This window comes from Gekko japonicus, unplaced genomic scaffold (assembly GCF_001447785.1).
Source record: "Gekko japonicus isolate JY-2015 unplaced genomic scaffold, Gekko_japonicus_V1.1 scaffold238, whole genome shotgun sequence".
Classification (NCBI taxonomy): domain Eukaryota; kingdom Metazoa; phylum Chordata; class Lepidosauria; order Squamata; family Gekkonidae; genus Gekko; species Gekko japonicus.
In genome coordinates, this window is record NW_015161411.1 from 979,824 (window position 1) to 996,077 (window position 16,254).

The window sequence follows — 16,254 nt, forward strand, 5'->3', positions numbered from 1 at the left end:
AGACTGGGGGGGGCGGAGGCGGTGTTGTTTTCCAGACCACAGTGCTCTCGGGGGAACGTACGGGGAAAGGCGGTCCCTCAGGTAGGCAGGCCCCTGACCATTAAGGGCTTTAAAGGTCAAAACCAGCACTTTGGATTCTGATCTCGCTGCAGGTGCTAATTTTCTGCCCCTCAGCATTCTTCCTCTGTTTAGATGACGCTGTTTACACTGTGCATTGTACCTAGGGTACCCTGAGTCTTTTTTCTGAAACACCCTTCCCACCTTCTGACTGGGATATAAGGACTGAGGGATCTCCATTCCAACTTGTATCTGATGAAGCGAGCTTTTGCTCTCAAAAGGTGATATCCCAGAAATCTTGTTGGTCTCAAAGGTGCTACGGGACTCGAATCTAGCTGGCTTAACTTTGGTTTTAGTTGACAGGCATTTCTTCGGTGGCTCAAGTGGTTAAGACGCTGAACTGCAGGCTGTGGAAGGTCAGTAGTTCAGCAGTTCGAGACCCGAGTGTGCCGCATGACGGAGTGAGCTCCCGTCTCTAGTTCCAGCTCCTGCCAACCTAGCAGTTCGAAAGCAAGAAATTGCAAGTAGATATATAGGTACCACTTCGGTGGGAAGGGAACAGCGTTCCGTGCGCCTTGGCGTTTAGTCATGCCGGCCACATGACCACGGAAACGTCTTCGGACAGCGCTGGCTCTTCGGCTTTGAAACGGAGATGAGCACCGCAACCCTAGAGTCGGATTCGACTGGCTTTCGAGCAAGGGAACCTTTACCTTTACCTTTTTATTTCTTTTTAATACAGGAAGATAACATGCTCTGTGTAATCTGTCAAGTCTAAGTGAGAAAGGCGGGCTGTAAATAGCGTCAATATAATAAATACATGACGGGGTGTGCCAGGACTTTTAGGCTGAGTCAGGAAATCTAAGGGCCAGTTCAGATATACAGAACCACAGTGTGATACCGCTCTTTCTGGACTATGCAACTTCAGAGAGCAGGTGGGGAACTGAATTTTGGAATGCTTTTCCGCATTAAAGAAAACAAGTCCCTGCATGTGGAAAGTTAGCACTGGCTTCCTGACAGGCTAGCTTTTTATATGAATGGAGGTCTATAAAATTGTGCCTGGGGTGGGGAGAGTTGACAAAGAGAACTTTTTCTCCCTCTCCCAAAAGACCAGAACTCCAATGGAACTGATGGGCGGTAGGTTCAGGACGGGCAAAAGGAAAGACGACTTTACACAGAGAGTGATTACAAGGTGGAATGTAGTGATGTCCCCAGGAATTAACAGCTTGGAAACCTTTAATAGATTCACGGAGGAGAAGTCTATTAATGGCTACTAGCACTGGTGGCTGAGGGGAACCTCCACATTCAGAGGCACTAATCCTCCCAATCCCAGAACCAGGAGGCAGCATCAGGGGAAGGCCTCAGCCTCTCTGCCCTGTTGTTGGCCAGCCACAGGAACTGGTCGGCCACTGTGTGAGACAGGATGTTGGACTAGGGGGACCACTTGTCTGATCCAGCAGGGCTCTTCTGATGTTCTTATGAAGGCCTCGGCTTCTCTGCCCTGCTGTTGGCCCTCCAGAGGAACTGGTTGGCCACCATGTGAGTGAGACAGGATGCTGGACTAGATGGGCCACTGGTCTGATCCAGCAGGGCTTCTTGTGTTCTTATGAAGGCCTCGGCCTCTCTGCCCTGTTGTAGGCCCTCCAGAGAAACTGGTTGGCCACTGTGTGAGACAGGATTCTGGACTAGATAAACCCTCACTGGTCTGATCCAGCAGGGCTCTTCTTGTGTTCTTACGAAGGCCTCGGTCTCTCTGCCCTGTTGTTGGACCTCCAGAGAAACTGGTTGGCCACTGTGTGAGACCGGATTCTGGACTAGATAAACCCTCACTGGTCTGATCCAGCAGGGTTCTTTTTGTGTTCTTATAAAGGCTTCAGCCTCTGTGCCCTGTTGTTGGCCCTCCAGAGAAACTGGCCGGCCACTGTGTGAGACAGGATGCTGGACTAGAGGGACCACTGGTCTGATCCAGCAGGGCTCTTCTTGTGTTCTTATGAAGGCCTCGGCCTCTGTGCCCTGTTGTTGGCCCTCCAGAGAAACTGGTTGGCCACTGTGTGAGACAGGATGCTGAACTAGATGGACCACGGGTCTGATCCAGCAGGGCTCTTCTTGTGTTCTTATGAAGTCCTCGGCCTCTCTGCCCTGTTGTTTGCCCTCCAAAAGAACTGGCTGGCCACTGAGTGAGACAGGATGCCGGATTAGAAGGACAAGAAGGAGCACGTTCGCGGGGAGGGCGGGGTAAAAATGCAAATAAATAAATAAATAATAATAAATAAATAAGACCACTGGTCTGATCCAGCAGGGCTCTTCTTAGGTTCTTACTAGGTTTGTTTTGTTTTCAAATAGGAGGATCATTCTAAGAAGCAATCCTCGACCAGGGTGAATTGTACTTTGGGCTGGTGCTATCCAATCGGTTGCTCATCTAATTCACTAAGCTTTCCCAGCACATGGTCCTTCTACCAGCCGTCACGCCGCACGAAGCACGCCAACTTGCCCCACCTCTGTAACATTATTTCATCCTTCCCCAGGTGGAGTATGACCCCGCAGACAGTCAACGCCTACTACCTGCCCACCAAGAACGGCATCGTCTTCCCCGCGGGGATCCTGCAAGCTCCCTTCTACGCTCGCAACCACCCCAAGTGCGTCAGGGTGCTTTGGCCGTTTGGTAGGAAAGAAGAGGCTTGGAGCGGAAGGGTGTAGCGAATGTACACTGCTGGACCGGGCATGCTCAGATCTGTTCTCAAAACGATTCAGGTGGCAGGGAAGCCCAGGGGACCAATGTTCCCTCTAAGCTGTGGAGTCTTGTGAGCAAAAATTCTGCTTTGTGAGCTACTGGCATTAAACTTGTGAGCGAGCGATTTGGCTACTGCATAAATCAATTTGCTCTGGAGCCATCCTTCCTGAGCGAAGACAAAAATGTGTGAGCCAAAGGCTAATAAACTGTGAGCTAGCTCACGCTAACTCAGCTTAGAAGGAAACACTGCAGGGGACATGAGATGGGTGGAACGAAGCCGCATGGGCAGATTTGGATGTGTAGACATGTGTATCCTAGTGTCTCCAGGGGTCATTTTGTAGAAAAAGTGGTGCAGGAGCTCATTAGCATGACCCATTAGCATAAATTATTTGCATATGCCACACCCCCTGGCATTACCGGAAGTGTGTCAGAAGGCAACCCCCACCGCTCAGGCTCCACTGGACTGTTTTGGATCTCTAGCTATGGGGGGGGGGAACGCACAGATCTGCCCTCACAGAGGAGAGAGAGCTTGTACCTGAAGGCGGGCTGGGGGGGGGGACTCTGCAACTTACCTGGCTGCTTCTTGCTCCTCCTGGCCCGACTGAGGGCTGCTGGGAGCAAGGGGTGGGGCTTGTTGCATGTGCCCGCCCCCTGGGCTCCTTACTGTCAGAGCTCTGCTCCGGCAGGAAATGACCCCCGAGCATCTCCTTGTAGAAGGCAAACATTGGGGGGTCGTGCTAATTGCTGGGCAATCTTGGACTGCAAAGTTGCAGCAGGCAACTGATTGTAACAGATAAAAGGGAGTCCTTCACCCCGAGAGTAATTAACACATCGAATTCACTGCCACAGGAAGTGGTGGCAGCAGCTACAAGCACAGACAGCCTCAAGAGCGGGTGGCTTTGGAGGTTTTCAGACAGAGGCTAGATGGCCACGTGACAGCCATGTGGATTCTGTGAACCGAGGCAGATCACGAGAAGGGAGGGCAGGAAGGGTTGCCTCAGTGCTCAGTTCTCGTGGCCCTTTCTCACACATTCGGGGAAATGCTGATCGCCACTTTGGGGCCAGGAAGCCATTTTTCTCCAGGTCACACATTTTTGTCTTGGCTCAGGAAGGATGGGCTCCAGAGCAAACTAATTGAGGCAGTAGCCAAGTTGCTTGCTCACAACTTTAATGCCAGTTGCTCACAAAGTAGAATTTTCGCTCACAAGACACCACAACTTAGAGGAAGCATTGGTAGGCCTATGTGACATAATGGTCGTATGTAATGTAACTTTGCTGGCCTTAAAGGTGCCACCGAATTCACACTTTTTTCCTGCGGCTTCATTTGGAATAATTGTTAAACCCAGCCATTTGTCTGAGTTCCAGTGCTGTGTGTGACCTTCGTCTGTGTGTGACTTAAAACGTTTGTCTCCCTGCCTTTTTGCACTGTACCTGAGGTGACATTCCAGCATCGTAACCTGTCGTTTTACCTTTGGCTTCCCTTGGAGGGCCCTCAACTTTGGAGGCATTGGCGTGGTGATGGGGCACGAACTCACCCATGCTTTTGATGACCAAGGTAGGCACAGTCCCCTCCGCTCCCTTCCGACTTGTGCTTGTGGCTTCTGCCCTCTCGCATGCCTGCCGCGTCCTTTTCAGGGAGGGGCCCTTAGGGTGGTGTGGACTTTTGTGAGCCTGGAGAGCGGTAGGGTTAGAACGGATAAAAGGAAGTCCTTCTTCACCCAAAGAGTGATTAACACATGGAATTCACTGCCACAGGAAGTGGTGGCGGCTACAAGCATGGACGGCTTCAAAAGCCGCCCTGAGCCCGCTCGCGGGATGGGCGGGGTATAAATATAATTAATAAATAAATAAATAAATAAATAAATAGGGAATTAGATAAGCATATGGAGCAGAGGTCCATCAGTGGCTATTAGCCACAAGGTATAGTTAGGGGCTCTGGGGCAAGTGATGCTCTGTCTTCTTGGTGCTTGGGGGGGGGTCAACAGTGGGAAGACATCTAGTGTCCTGGCCCCACTGGTGGACCTCCTGAGGGCACCTGGTATTTTTGGCCACTTTGTGACACAGAGTGTTGGACTGGATGGGCCTTTGGCCTGATCCAACATTGGCATCTCTTATGTTCTTATCAGAGGGGCCTGGAGATCGGGGGTGGGGGGGCTCATTCAACTTCCCATGCACAGATTTCAGGTTGGCCACTGCATTTGGACTCCACTCCACAGTGGTCCCCAACACCCCTTTCCTTAGCTGTGGGGAAGAGCCGTGCTGGCTGCTCACACCAGCGCGGGGCTCGAACTAACACAGTTCGGATGTTAAGACAGTGGGATATACCCACTGTGCCACCGCTCCCTGGGTTCAATCCCCAGCATCTCCAGTTAAATTATCTGGTAGTAGGTGATGAGAAAGACCTCCACCTGAGACCCTGGAGAGTTGCTGCCAGTCTGAGTAGACAGTACTGATTCTGATGGACCCAGGGTCTGATTCAGTGTACGGCAGCTTCACGTGTTCATTTCCAAAAGCACAGCCAGCCCAAGGTCTTTGCTGCTCTAGGCAAAACAGTTGAAGCAACCCGAGCTGCAGTGTTAGGAGAATCTAGCAACAAATAAATATGCACTGCAAAAACCTTATAACAAACTAATGTGTTCTGTTTATAATCATCATTTGGTAAAGTGCATAGTGTATCATTATTTCATCCTAGTCAGGTATAAATATTCATTACATTCAATATGCAGTAACATTCAGTACATACAGGTTGATAACTACCAGACCATTTTGCATCAGTGTTTTAAAAGTCAAGCCCCAACGGGAGTTTCCAGAACTAAAAGCCCACTTCTCCTTGCATGAAGTCTTCCAAAAAGGGGGGCAGCTTTCTTAATAGTTGTATGGATGCTTTCTTTTTTGCCGGTCCTATTTAAAAGACATAATTCATAAGTATAAAAATTATACATTATTACTAATATAACGTGGCTTCAAAGGTTTTCTTACCACATTATGCAGCTAAGATTCATGGACGGAGTACTCCTGTCATTCTCAAAGCTGCACAGTACTGACCTAGTTATCTGGTCATTAAATTCTTTCAACACCTGTTAACAATTCGTGTGAGTGTTCTCTAATTAAAGAGACCTTAGACCATAAGCAAAGGGAGAATGTCCTCTTTAACTATCAGAGAAAAGATTTGTTCTGGACTGAAATGCATACTTTAAGAAGTGTTATGTGAAGGTTTGTTACTGTCCCGTTGGGGCTTGGCTTTTAAAACACTGATGCAAAACGGTCTGGTAGTTATCAATCTGTATGCACTGAATGTTATTGCATATTGAATGTAATGAATATTTATACCTGACTAGGATGAAATAATGACACACTATGCACTTTACTGATGCTGGGAAAGATTGAAGGTCAAAGAAGACGGGGACGGCAAAGGATGAGATGGTTAGACAGTGTCATAGATGCAACGAACATGAAGTTGAGCAAACTTCAGAGGACGGTGGAAGACAGGAAGGCCTGGCGGGATCTGGTCCATGGGGTCGCGAAGAGTCGGACTCGACTGTGCGACTGAACAACAACAACAACATGCACTTTACCAAATGATGATTATAAATAGAACACATTAGTTTGTTATAAGGTTTTTGCAGTGTGTATTTATTTGTTGCTAGGCAAAACAGTGGCAGAGGATTCTGGAACGCACATTTTTCCTGCCGAGACTGCACAAACTGAGCCTTGAGTCGCTGGCACGGGGGGTGCCATTGTGAATTCGGCCGCTGCCGATAGCTTCTGGACTGCCCGTTCCCTCTAGGCTGAGTGCGTGTGAGCTAGCTCACAGTTTTTTTACGATCCGGCTCGCACATTCTTTGCCTTAGCTCAGGAAGGGATGTGGCTCTGGAGCAAACTCATTGATGCAGGAGCCCAATTGCTCGCTCACCACTTTCATGCCGGTAGCTCACAAAGTAGGATATTTGCTCACAGGACTCCACAGCATAGAGGGAGCATTGCTGCCCACAGGGCTGAATCGGCTCTGTGCCAAAAGACGCACTGCTTCTCTCTCCTTGGCTTCATCAGCCGCCACGCCGCTCATCCCCTCACTCATTCCCATGGCATCCCGTGCACCTTCTTGCATTACCCGTGGGAGTTTCCACAATCCCCCCCCCCCAACCGGCCACTGAGATACCATCTTCCTCTCTGGCAGTCGCTGCTTCCCCACATCTTTCCCCGCCCGTCTCCCCAGGTGACACCTCCCGTCATCCCACCAGGCATCTGTGTGCTGCTTTCGCTCCTGCTCCATCTGCTTGGTGAGAATTCACGATCTCAGCATGGGCGGGCCACAGATGGGAAGTCATCTCTCCCCCGCTGTTCCCTCCCTCCCCCTCTGCTGCTTGTTGTTGTTCAGTCGCACAGTCGAGTCCGACTCTTCGCGACCCCATGGACTAGCTCCCGCCAGGCCCTCCTGTCTTCCGCCGTCCTCTGAAGTTTGCTCAATTTCATGTTCGTTGCATCTATGACACTGTCTAACCATCTCATCCTTTGCTGTCCCCGTCTTCTTTGACCTTCAGTCTTTCCCAGCATCAGGGTCTTCTCCTTCTCATTTGGTGGCCAAAGTATTTGAGCTTCAGTTTCATTATCTGGCCTTCCAGGGAACAGTTAGGGTTGATTTCTTTTAGGATTGACTGATCTGATCTCCTTGCAGTCCAAGGGACTCTCAAGAGTCTTCTCCAGCACCATAGTTCAAAAGAATCTATTCTTCGGCACTCGGCCTTTCTTATAGTCCAACTCTCGCAGCCATACAGGACTACTTAAGGGCCCATTGAATAACCTCCCAGCCCCCTATATTCTTCTGGAACTGGGGACCTCTTTGTTTGACCCAACAGAATCCATCGCTTTTAGTGCTACAGTACCCAGCGTCTATAGGCAGCGTGGGACAGGCCCGTAGCTGCCGGGGGGGCCATGGGGCCCAGCCTCCCAGCGTTTTTATGGGCCCTGCTCCCCGAGCCTCGGCTCCAGTGTTCCCTCTAAGCTGAGTGAGTGTGAGCTAGCTCACAGTTTTTTAGCCTCTGGCTCACCCATTTTAGTCTTATCTCAGGAAGGAGGGCTCCAGAGCAAACTAATTTATGCAGCAGTTTAATCGCTCACTCGCAACTTTCATGCCAGTAGCTCACAAAGTAGAATTTTTGCTCACAAGACACCTTTGGGTAGTGAAGGGCGGGGTATACATCCAATCTCCTCTTCTTCTTCTTCTTCTACAAGTCCTTATGGTTGGGCAATGCCTGCAGAAATCTCATGGCTGAGTGTTGGCGGAACAGGGTTTCCCATGATAAGAAGACAGGGATTTGGTTGCCTTTATATCTCATCGTCCCTGCCACTTGTAGAAGCTGCAGATATTTCTTAAACATTCAATAGTATTCAATACATGAAATACAAGAAATACAATAGATAGGCTGGAGATTTGAAACAGTCTCTAACATTTACTCTTTGAAACTCCCCAAAGAAATTTTCCCAATTTAAATGGACTGAAAAACATGATTTTCAAATGTCCAGAAAGCAAATACATCCAGTTCTTGAAACTTTATAAAGTATGTAGCAATCAGCAAGTAGATCCAGTCCTTAGGACTTGAGACAAACAATAAGAAATAGGCTGCAGTCAACTCATCCTCCAGGTTACTCAATGAGTTTTTGGTTCCCTTCATCAGGACTGCAAACGGGGACTTCCAAAGAGGCACAGCCGCAGGAACGTCTCAGCCAACAATGCCTCCAAACGGTCTTATTGTACAGCAGTGTCTCAAAACTGCCTTATTTTCCTTTATTCGTGATGGATACGTGTAGCCTGATTCTATCTAAATGAATGTAAATTGTGAAATTTTCTTTTGGGAGTTTCAAAGACTAAATGTTAGACGTTGCTTCAAATCTTCAGCCTATCTATTGCATTTCTCGTACTTCATGTATGTTCAATGCTAATTCTGTGAACTGAGGCAGATCACAAGAGTGGGGGCAGGAAGGGTTGCCTCAGTGCATAGTTCTTGTGGCTTTTTCTTACACACCCAGGGAAATGCAGATCGCCACTTTGGGGTCAGGAAGCCATTTATCTCCACGCCAGTTCGGCTGGAGATCCTGGAGGGTTTTCTTGTCATCTTCTGGGCGTGGAACAGCGGTCACTGGGGGGTGGGGGGGATGTATTTGTGGATTTCCTGCCTTGTGCAGGGGGTTGGATTCGATGACCCTGGAGGTCCCTTCCAACTGTATGATTCTGTGATTCCACAAGCAGGCACACATTCGGGTTTCCTGTAGATATGCCCAGGGCTATTTTTGGGCAGGAACGCGCAGGAACGGAGTTCCGGCTGGCTCCCAAGTTGGCCACGCCCAGCAGGAACTCATTAACATAATAGGCCACACCCAACAGCAGAAACTCATTAGGATTGGCTACATTAGGGGTGTGTGGCCTAACATGCAAAGGAGTTCCTGCTACAAAAAAAGGCCCTGGGTTTTGACAACAAACAAGGTAAACAGAATAAGAAGCAAAAGGTGGGTGTGGCTGGATGGCCACACTTCTGGTAACATGGGGGTGCGGCCTAATATGCCAATGAGCTGTGCTGTCAGGGGTGTGGCCTCATATGCTAATGAGTTCCTGCTGTTGGGCGTGGCCTATTATGCTAATGAGTTCCTGCTAGGCTTTTCCTACACAAAGAGCCCTGGATATGCCATATGCAGAAGGTCCTCGGCCTCTCGAGCCGACCAGCAGTCGTACGCGCTAACAGAAGCCCTTGTTGTGTAGAACCTCCATCTTCAGGGGCAGCCGATCCCACGTGGCTGCCCTAGACAAAACCTTTGCCGATTTGTCCCCAGGCCGAGAGTACGACAAGGAAGGGAACCTGCGCCCCTGGTGGCAGAACTCGTCGCTGGAGGCCTTCAAGAACCGGACGGAGTGCATGACGGAACAGTACAGCACGTTCCTCGTCAACGGGGAGCACGTGAACGGCAAGCAGACCTTGGGAGAGAACATCGCGGACAACGGGGGACTGAAGGCAGCCTATAATGTAAGGCCGGCGGTCCCGGGGGGCATTGAGTGTCCCCAGCGGAAGGCGTGTGGGAGAGGAGAGGCGGTGGCCCTCAGGTGGCCTCGCCGTCTCCAGCTGCCGTGGGGGACAGGGAAGGGCCCTGTCAAGCCCAGAAGCAGAGGCTCCGTTCCCCATCCCTTTGCAGGCTTACAAAACGTGGCTGAAGAAGAACGGGGAGGAGAAGCGGCTGCCCTCCGTGGACCTCACCAGCCACCAGCTCTTCTTCCTCGGATTTGCGCAGGTAACCCCTTTCCACGTGTCTCCCGCTCCGCGTACCTGCAGTCATCAGTGCTGTCAGCCAGGGGGGGCAACCAGGGTTCCCTCTAAGCTGAGTCAGTGTGAGCCAGCTCACAGTTTTTTAGCCTACAGCTCACACATTTTTGTCTTCGCTCAGGAAGGAGGGCTCCAGAGCAAACTAATCTGTGTAGTAACCAAATCGCTCGCTCCCAACTTTAATGACAGTAGCTCACAAAGAAGAATTTTTGCTCACAGGACTCCACAGCTTAGAGGGAGCATTGGTGGCAACCAGGGTTCCCTCTAAGCTGAGTCAGTGTGAGCTAGCTCACAGTTTTTAGCCTCCGGCTCACAGAGTTTTTGTCTTCGCTCAGGAAGGGATGGCTCCAGAGCAAACGAGTTGATGCGGCAGCCAAATCGCTCGCTCACAACTTTGATGCCAGTGGTTCACCAAGTAGAATTCTTGCTCACAAGACTCCACAGCTTAGAAGGAACATTGGTGGCAACCAGAGGAAAAATTCTACTTTGTGAGCTACAGCCAGTTTGGTGTAGTGGTTAAGTGTGCAGACTGTAATCTGGGAGAACTGGGTTTGATTCCCTGCTCCTCCACTTGCACCTGGCTGGATGACCTTGGGCAAGCCATAGTTCTGATAAGAGCTGTCCTTGAAAGGGCAGTTTCTGTCAGAGCTCTCTCAGCCCTACCTACCTCACAGGGTGTCTGTTGTGGGGACGGGAAGGGAAAGGAGTTTGTAAGCCACTCTGAAACGCTGAGTGAAGGACGGGGAAAAATCCAATCTCCTCTTCCTCCTCCTCTTTATTAAAGTTGTGAGTGAGTGATTTGGCTACTGCATACATTAGTTTGCTCTGGAGGCATCCTTCCTGAGCTAAGACAAAAATGTGTGAGCCGGAGGCTAAGAAGCTGTGAGCTAGCTCGCACTAGCTCAGCTTAGAGGGAATACTGGTGGCAACTCCAGTTTGGGAAGTTCCTGGAGGTTTCGGGATGGAGAGGGGTTTGGGGAGGGGAGGGACATCTCTGGAGTATAATGTTACAGAGCCCACTCTCCAAAGCAGCCGTTTTCTCCAGGGGGACTGATTGCTGTCGTCTGGAGAAGAGTTTTAATTCTGGGCAATCTCCAGACTCCTCCTGGACGTTGGCAACTCCACTCTCAGCATCCTTTAAAATGGTTCCTTTGCATTTTGGAAGGGGGATTTCTGTGGTTTATATTCGATATTATTTATTTTATCTGTTTAAAACATTTTTATGCCGCCTTTCTACCCGATCAGGGTCCACAAGGCAGCAGACATAAGAAACATTAAAACGCTGGAGCAGTTTGGTGTAGCGGTCAGGATGCGGACTCTAATCTCGGTTTTGGCCACTGTGTGACACAAAGTGTTGGACTGGATGGGCCATTGGCCTGATCCAGCGTGGCTTCTCTTATGTTCTCACGACTCTCTTAACCTGCATCTCCCAGATCCTAATTTGACACTCTAACCACTTCCATACACAGGCTATCAGGCCTTTCTGGAAGGACTATCACTTTCTGGCAAGGGATGCTCTGTCTTCTTGGTGCTTGGGGGGGGTCAACAGTGGGAGGGCTTCTAATGTCCTGGCCCCACTGCTGGACCTCCTGATGGCACCTGGTATTTTCGGCCACTGTGTGATAGAGTGTTGGACTGGATGGGCCATTGGCCTGATCCAACAGTGGCGTCTCTTATGTTCTTATGACCGGCTGCCTCCCCAAGTCCTAATCCTCCTCTTCTTCTTCCCGGCACAGGTCTGGTGCTCCGTCCGTACCCCCGAGAGCTCGCACGAGGGCCTGGTGACCGACCCGCACAGCCCAGACAAGTTCCGGGTCATCGGCACCCTCAGCAACTCCCGGGATTTCGTCGAGCACTTCAAGTGCCCCGCAGGCTCCCTCATGAACCCCGGAAGGCACTGCGAGGTGTGGTAGAGCCAGAAAGAGAGGCCGCCCGTGGTGGGAGTCTGTACATACCTACGGCTGCTCCCCCCCTGCACAAACCCCAGCACACGGGAGCTAAGCCCTGGTGCCCACCCTTTGGGGAGCAGTCAACCATCTTTGCCTCGGCAGCTTCAGCCGGCACAGTGCAGGCCTCGGGCTCTTTCCCACTTGGGCGCCGGAAGAAAGGCGAGCTCCTCCGGCACTCTCTGCCGAGTCCCGTTCCCTTGGGGGGCGCCCCGAAAAGCACAGCTTCACTCTCGTCCGCTAAGCGCATCACTTGCTCCCGTCCGTGGGCATTGCCGAAAATCTCAAGTCCGGCTTCCTAGGCTTTCATTCCCCGCCCTTTCTCCCCTCTGGGACCTGTTTCCCCGATGCCCTGTGGTGGTCCGGCACTTTGGACTTCTCACTGTGTTCATTCCGGTTCTCTAGGCCGCTGTCAGCTAAAGCACCATCGCTATCGATCGGCATTTTGGAGGCGGGCAGAGCTGAATCGCTTGGGGAACGTTAAGCTATTGGGGGGGGCGGGGGGGAAATAGAGCATTCGAACCAGGGTTGCCAGCCTCCAGGCGGGAACCGGGGATCCCCCGGAACCACAGCTCATCTCCAGGCCACAAAAATCAGGCCGGGAAAAAACGGCTGCTTTGGAGGGCAGACTCTATGGCATCGTCCCCCACTGAGCTCCCTGTCCTCCCCAGGCTCCATCCCCAAATCTCCAGGAGTTTCCCAACTTGGAGCTGGCAACCCTGCCCCTGCCCACATCTGGTGGAAGGACCTGGCGATTCTATTTGGAAGGCATGCGGGCGGGGGGGGGGAACAAGCTTTGACCCTGGGCACACCCCGGGAAGTATAAGGATGCAGAAGACCCCTGGTAGATCAGAAGATCTCTCTAGGCCTGCGTTCTGTTTGCACCTGGGGCCAGCCAGATAACTGGAGGGGGAGGGGGGCTTAGCTTGAAGGCAAGTACCCTTCTCTCCCCCCCCCCCATGCCCAGTGTCTGGTTTTCAGAGTTCCCATTTCGCTAATCGTCATTGACCGGTCCTCCGTGGAATCTGTCTTAACCTTTTATAAAGCCATCTAAGCTGCCGCCGGCCCCGGTGTCTCCCCGCCCGGCTCAGTGGATGGAGCGTAGCCGAGATCGGCTACCCCAGAGCACCCCCTGACCGAGGGAGATTTAGGAAGCCGTCCCTGTATCCTACGCTACAAGTATCCAAAGAAGCAACACGGGCTCTTGGTCCGGGTGAAGCCGGGATTCTCCGCCTCCTGCTTGCCCGGGATACAGAACCTCCCGTTGCGTGTTGCTTTTATCGTTTCTGCTATAGCAAAGGGAGACGTGCTGCATCAAACACAATCCCATCCAGTCACTGTGGAGAGAGAAATCTCCTTCTGGCTAGTGTCGCGCCCGCCAAGCATCCCCCTCCGTGCCCTCCCCCTGCCAAGAAAAATCCCCCCCACCTCTGTCATTAGATCAGGGGTCCCCAACATGGTGCCCCGGGTGCCCGCCGCCATCTTTCTTGGTGCCCTCCAAAAGTTTTTAGAAAGTGGGTGGGGCCAAGTGGCGTTTCCCCCCCCCCAGCAAGGCTTGATTGGCTATTGTAAATTTGATGGACTTTGCGGATTGTTAAAAGCCTTGCTTTGGCAGCCACCACCGCAGCACAAGGATCTTCACTGTGTGGCTGAACATAAGCCGTGGCAGCCATTTTGCGGGCGGCTCCACCCCCTATGGCAGCCATTTTGTGGCTGTGCCCACCATGATCTAATTCTAACGGTGCCTGCGGGCTCAGAAAAGATTGGGGACCCCTGCATTAGTTGATCCCAGGGCAGGTGCGGAGTGCCCTGTTGAAAGCACACGAACCCCACCGCAGCTGGACATTCGGGGGCCTCTGGCCCCAAGAGCGAGGGGCCTGGCTCGGCTTCGGAGGGTCCCCCTCGAGCCCTCACGTCCAGGCCCACGATCACTTTCAGACTTCGCTTTGGCTTCGAAATCCCAGACGTGCTCCCATTCCCCTTGAGCTTGGTGGGGACTAGTGCCTTCGATTAGTGTGTGTGTGTGTGTGTGTGTGTGTTTCAGGGAGGGGAGGGGTGCCATTGGTGTATCGAATTATTAAAAGGCAGTTTCCGCTTGATGGTTTCCGAGTGGTCTTCAAATGTGAGTGGCGAAAATAAAATTGAAAAAAAATGGGGGAAAGAATATCTGCGAAACGGCAGCTTGGCCTCTTGCTTTTAGCCAGACCGCTCTGGAATCGGGGGTGAGGCTGCACCGAGATGTGGCCAAAATCCGTACTTGAGCATGGCAGTCGCTGAGGTGGTAAACTTAAGGCTGGAAAAGTAGAGTTGCTGAGCCCCAAGTGGATACAAAAAAGGGGGAAATCCTCCGTATAATTAAACCTCCAAAAATACTCAAAGACACTAAATATAATGCTTACCAATTAGTTACATAATCAGCAATAACAAGCATACGACACAGTCTCAACACAGACCTTGTAAAAAATGTAAAGGTTCCCTTGCTCAAAAGCCAGTCGAGTCCGACTCTAGGGATGCGGTGCTCATCTCCGTTTCAAAGCCGAAGAGCCAGCGCTGTCCAAAGATGTTTCCGTGGTCATGTGGCCGGCATGACTAAACACCAAGGCGCACGGAACGCTGTTACCTTCCCACCAAAGTGGTACCTATTTATCTACTTGCAATTTCTTGCTTTCGAACTGCTAGGTTGGCAAAAAGGGGGGAAATCCTCCGTATAATTAAACCTCCAAAAATACTCAAAGACACTAAATATAACGCTTACCAATTAGTTACATAATCAGCAATAACAAGCATACGACACAGTCTCAATACAGACCTTGACATTCGTATAAATAAATTGTGCAAATAGGGAAGGATCCACGTTCATGAGCCACAGAACAAGGGGTTCAAATGTAAATTGCAAATCCGGAGAAGTGAAGGCTGAAGGACTCTGAATTGTGCCTTTGAGAACTTTGAAATGGGATGATTGGGAGTACCGTTTCTAGACAGTTAATAGGCATATATCTAGGCATATAATCTATGTGTGTGTGTATACATCTTTTAAGACTGAATTAGTGGGAGGGGTGCGTTGCCATAGTTCCTGAACTCCTTTTAGAATCCCTCTCCTTTTTTAATATACAGGTCCATATGTGTGTGTGTGTATAAGCAAAAAAGGAGTATATATCTTGAAAGATGTTTATTACCAACAACATTTCCAGGCGGCTGCCTTGAAAGCCGGTCTCCATCGCAGGCAGCTGCTTCAATCAGAGCGGAAAAACTGCAAGATCAATAACAGGCGGCAGTGCCGGCTTGGTCCCTTCCCCATTATAAAGCACAAGAGGGCAAACAATGAAGCGGATCGTCATTATTCTCTCTTGAATTGTAACTGCTGAAAACAGCCTCCTAGCGGACCTTCCGGTAGCTGCTGACTGGAAAACGAAACCAGCCTAAAGACACTGGAGGATTTACAGTGTTCCCTCTAAGCTGAGTGAGTGTGAGCTAGCTCACTGTTTTTTAGCCTCCAGCTCACACGCTTTTGTCCTAGCTCAGGAAGGATGGCTCCAGAGCAGACGAATCTATGCAGCAGCCAAATCGCTCGCTCACAACTTTAACGCCAATGGCTCACAAAGTAGAATTTTTGCTCACAAGACTCCACGGCTTAGAGGGAGCATTGGAGGAACGCTGCTACATCAAACCAATGCTTTTTCCTGCAGCGACTGACCCTGTGGCTAGCATTCTGTAGGGTTGCCAACTTCCAGGTGTTGGCAGGAGATCTGGAATTACAACTGACCTCCAGGAGACAGAGATGCGTTCGCAGAGAGAAAACGGCCACTCAGGAAGGTGGACTCTATGCCTTATACCCCAATGAAGTCCCTCCCACTTCCCAAACCCCACCCTCCAAGTCCCTGGGTATCTCCCAACCCAGAGCTGGGAGCCCTGTTTCAAAAGCAAACTGCTTCTGGGTACTGAGGTCCCATTTCAGCATTGTGGGTAATTAGCCATTGACACACCTGGCCCCCGTGGTATTCTCGAATCCCCCTTTTAAAAACCCATTTAAGCTAACACTCGTCCCTACATCCAGCGGCAGCGAGTTCCATAAGTTAATTGTGCTTCGTATAAAGAACGGAGCAAAGTTGTTTTTCTGTTGCCCGGAAGGTCGGACCAGAACCCACAGGTTGAAATGAAACCCAAAGAGTTTTGTAAACATTTGGGAGAATTTCCTGACAATGAGAGCAGTTCC

At 50.8% G+C, this 16,254-nt stretch overlaps 1 protein-coding gene across 1 annotated transcript in view; it reads left to right on the forward strand.

Moving 5' to 3' along the window:
- ECE2 (endothelin converting enzyme 2) overlaps nucleotides 1–12,381 on the forward strand; it is a 60,213-nt gene extending 47,832 nt beyond the window's left edge. The window contains exons 14-18 of the mRNA XM_015426916.1: nucleotides 2,580–2,690; nucleotides 4,273–4,340; nucleotides 9,611–9,801; nucleotides 9,968–10,063; nucleotides 11,832–12,381. Coding sequence (XP_015282402.1) covers nucleotides 2,580–2,690; nucleotides 4,273–4,340; nucleotides 9,611–9,801; nucleotides 9,968–10,063; nucleotides 11,832–12,008 — 643 coding nt within the window. The 3' untranslated portion in view covers nucleotides 12,009–12,381. The remainder of the gene's footprint in view (nucleotides 1–2,579; nucleotides 2,691–4,272; nucleotides 4,341–9,610; nucleotides 9,802–9,967; nucleotides 10,064–11,831) is intronic.
- The last annotated feature ends 3,873 nt before the right edge of the window (nucleotides 12,382–16,254 follow it).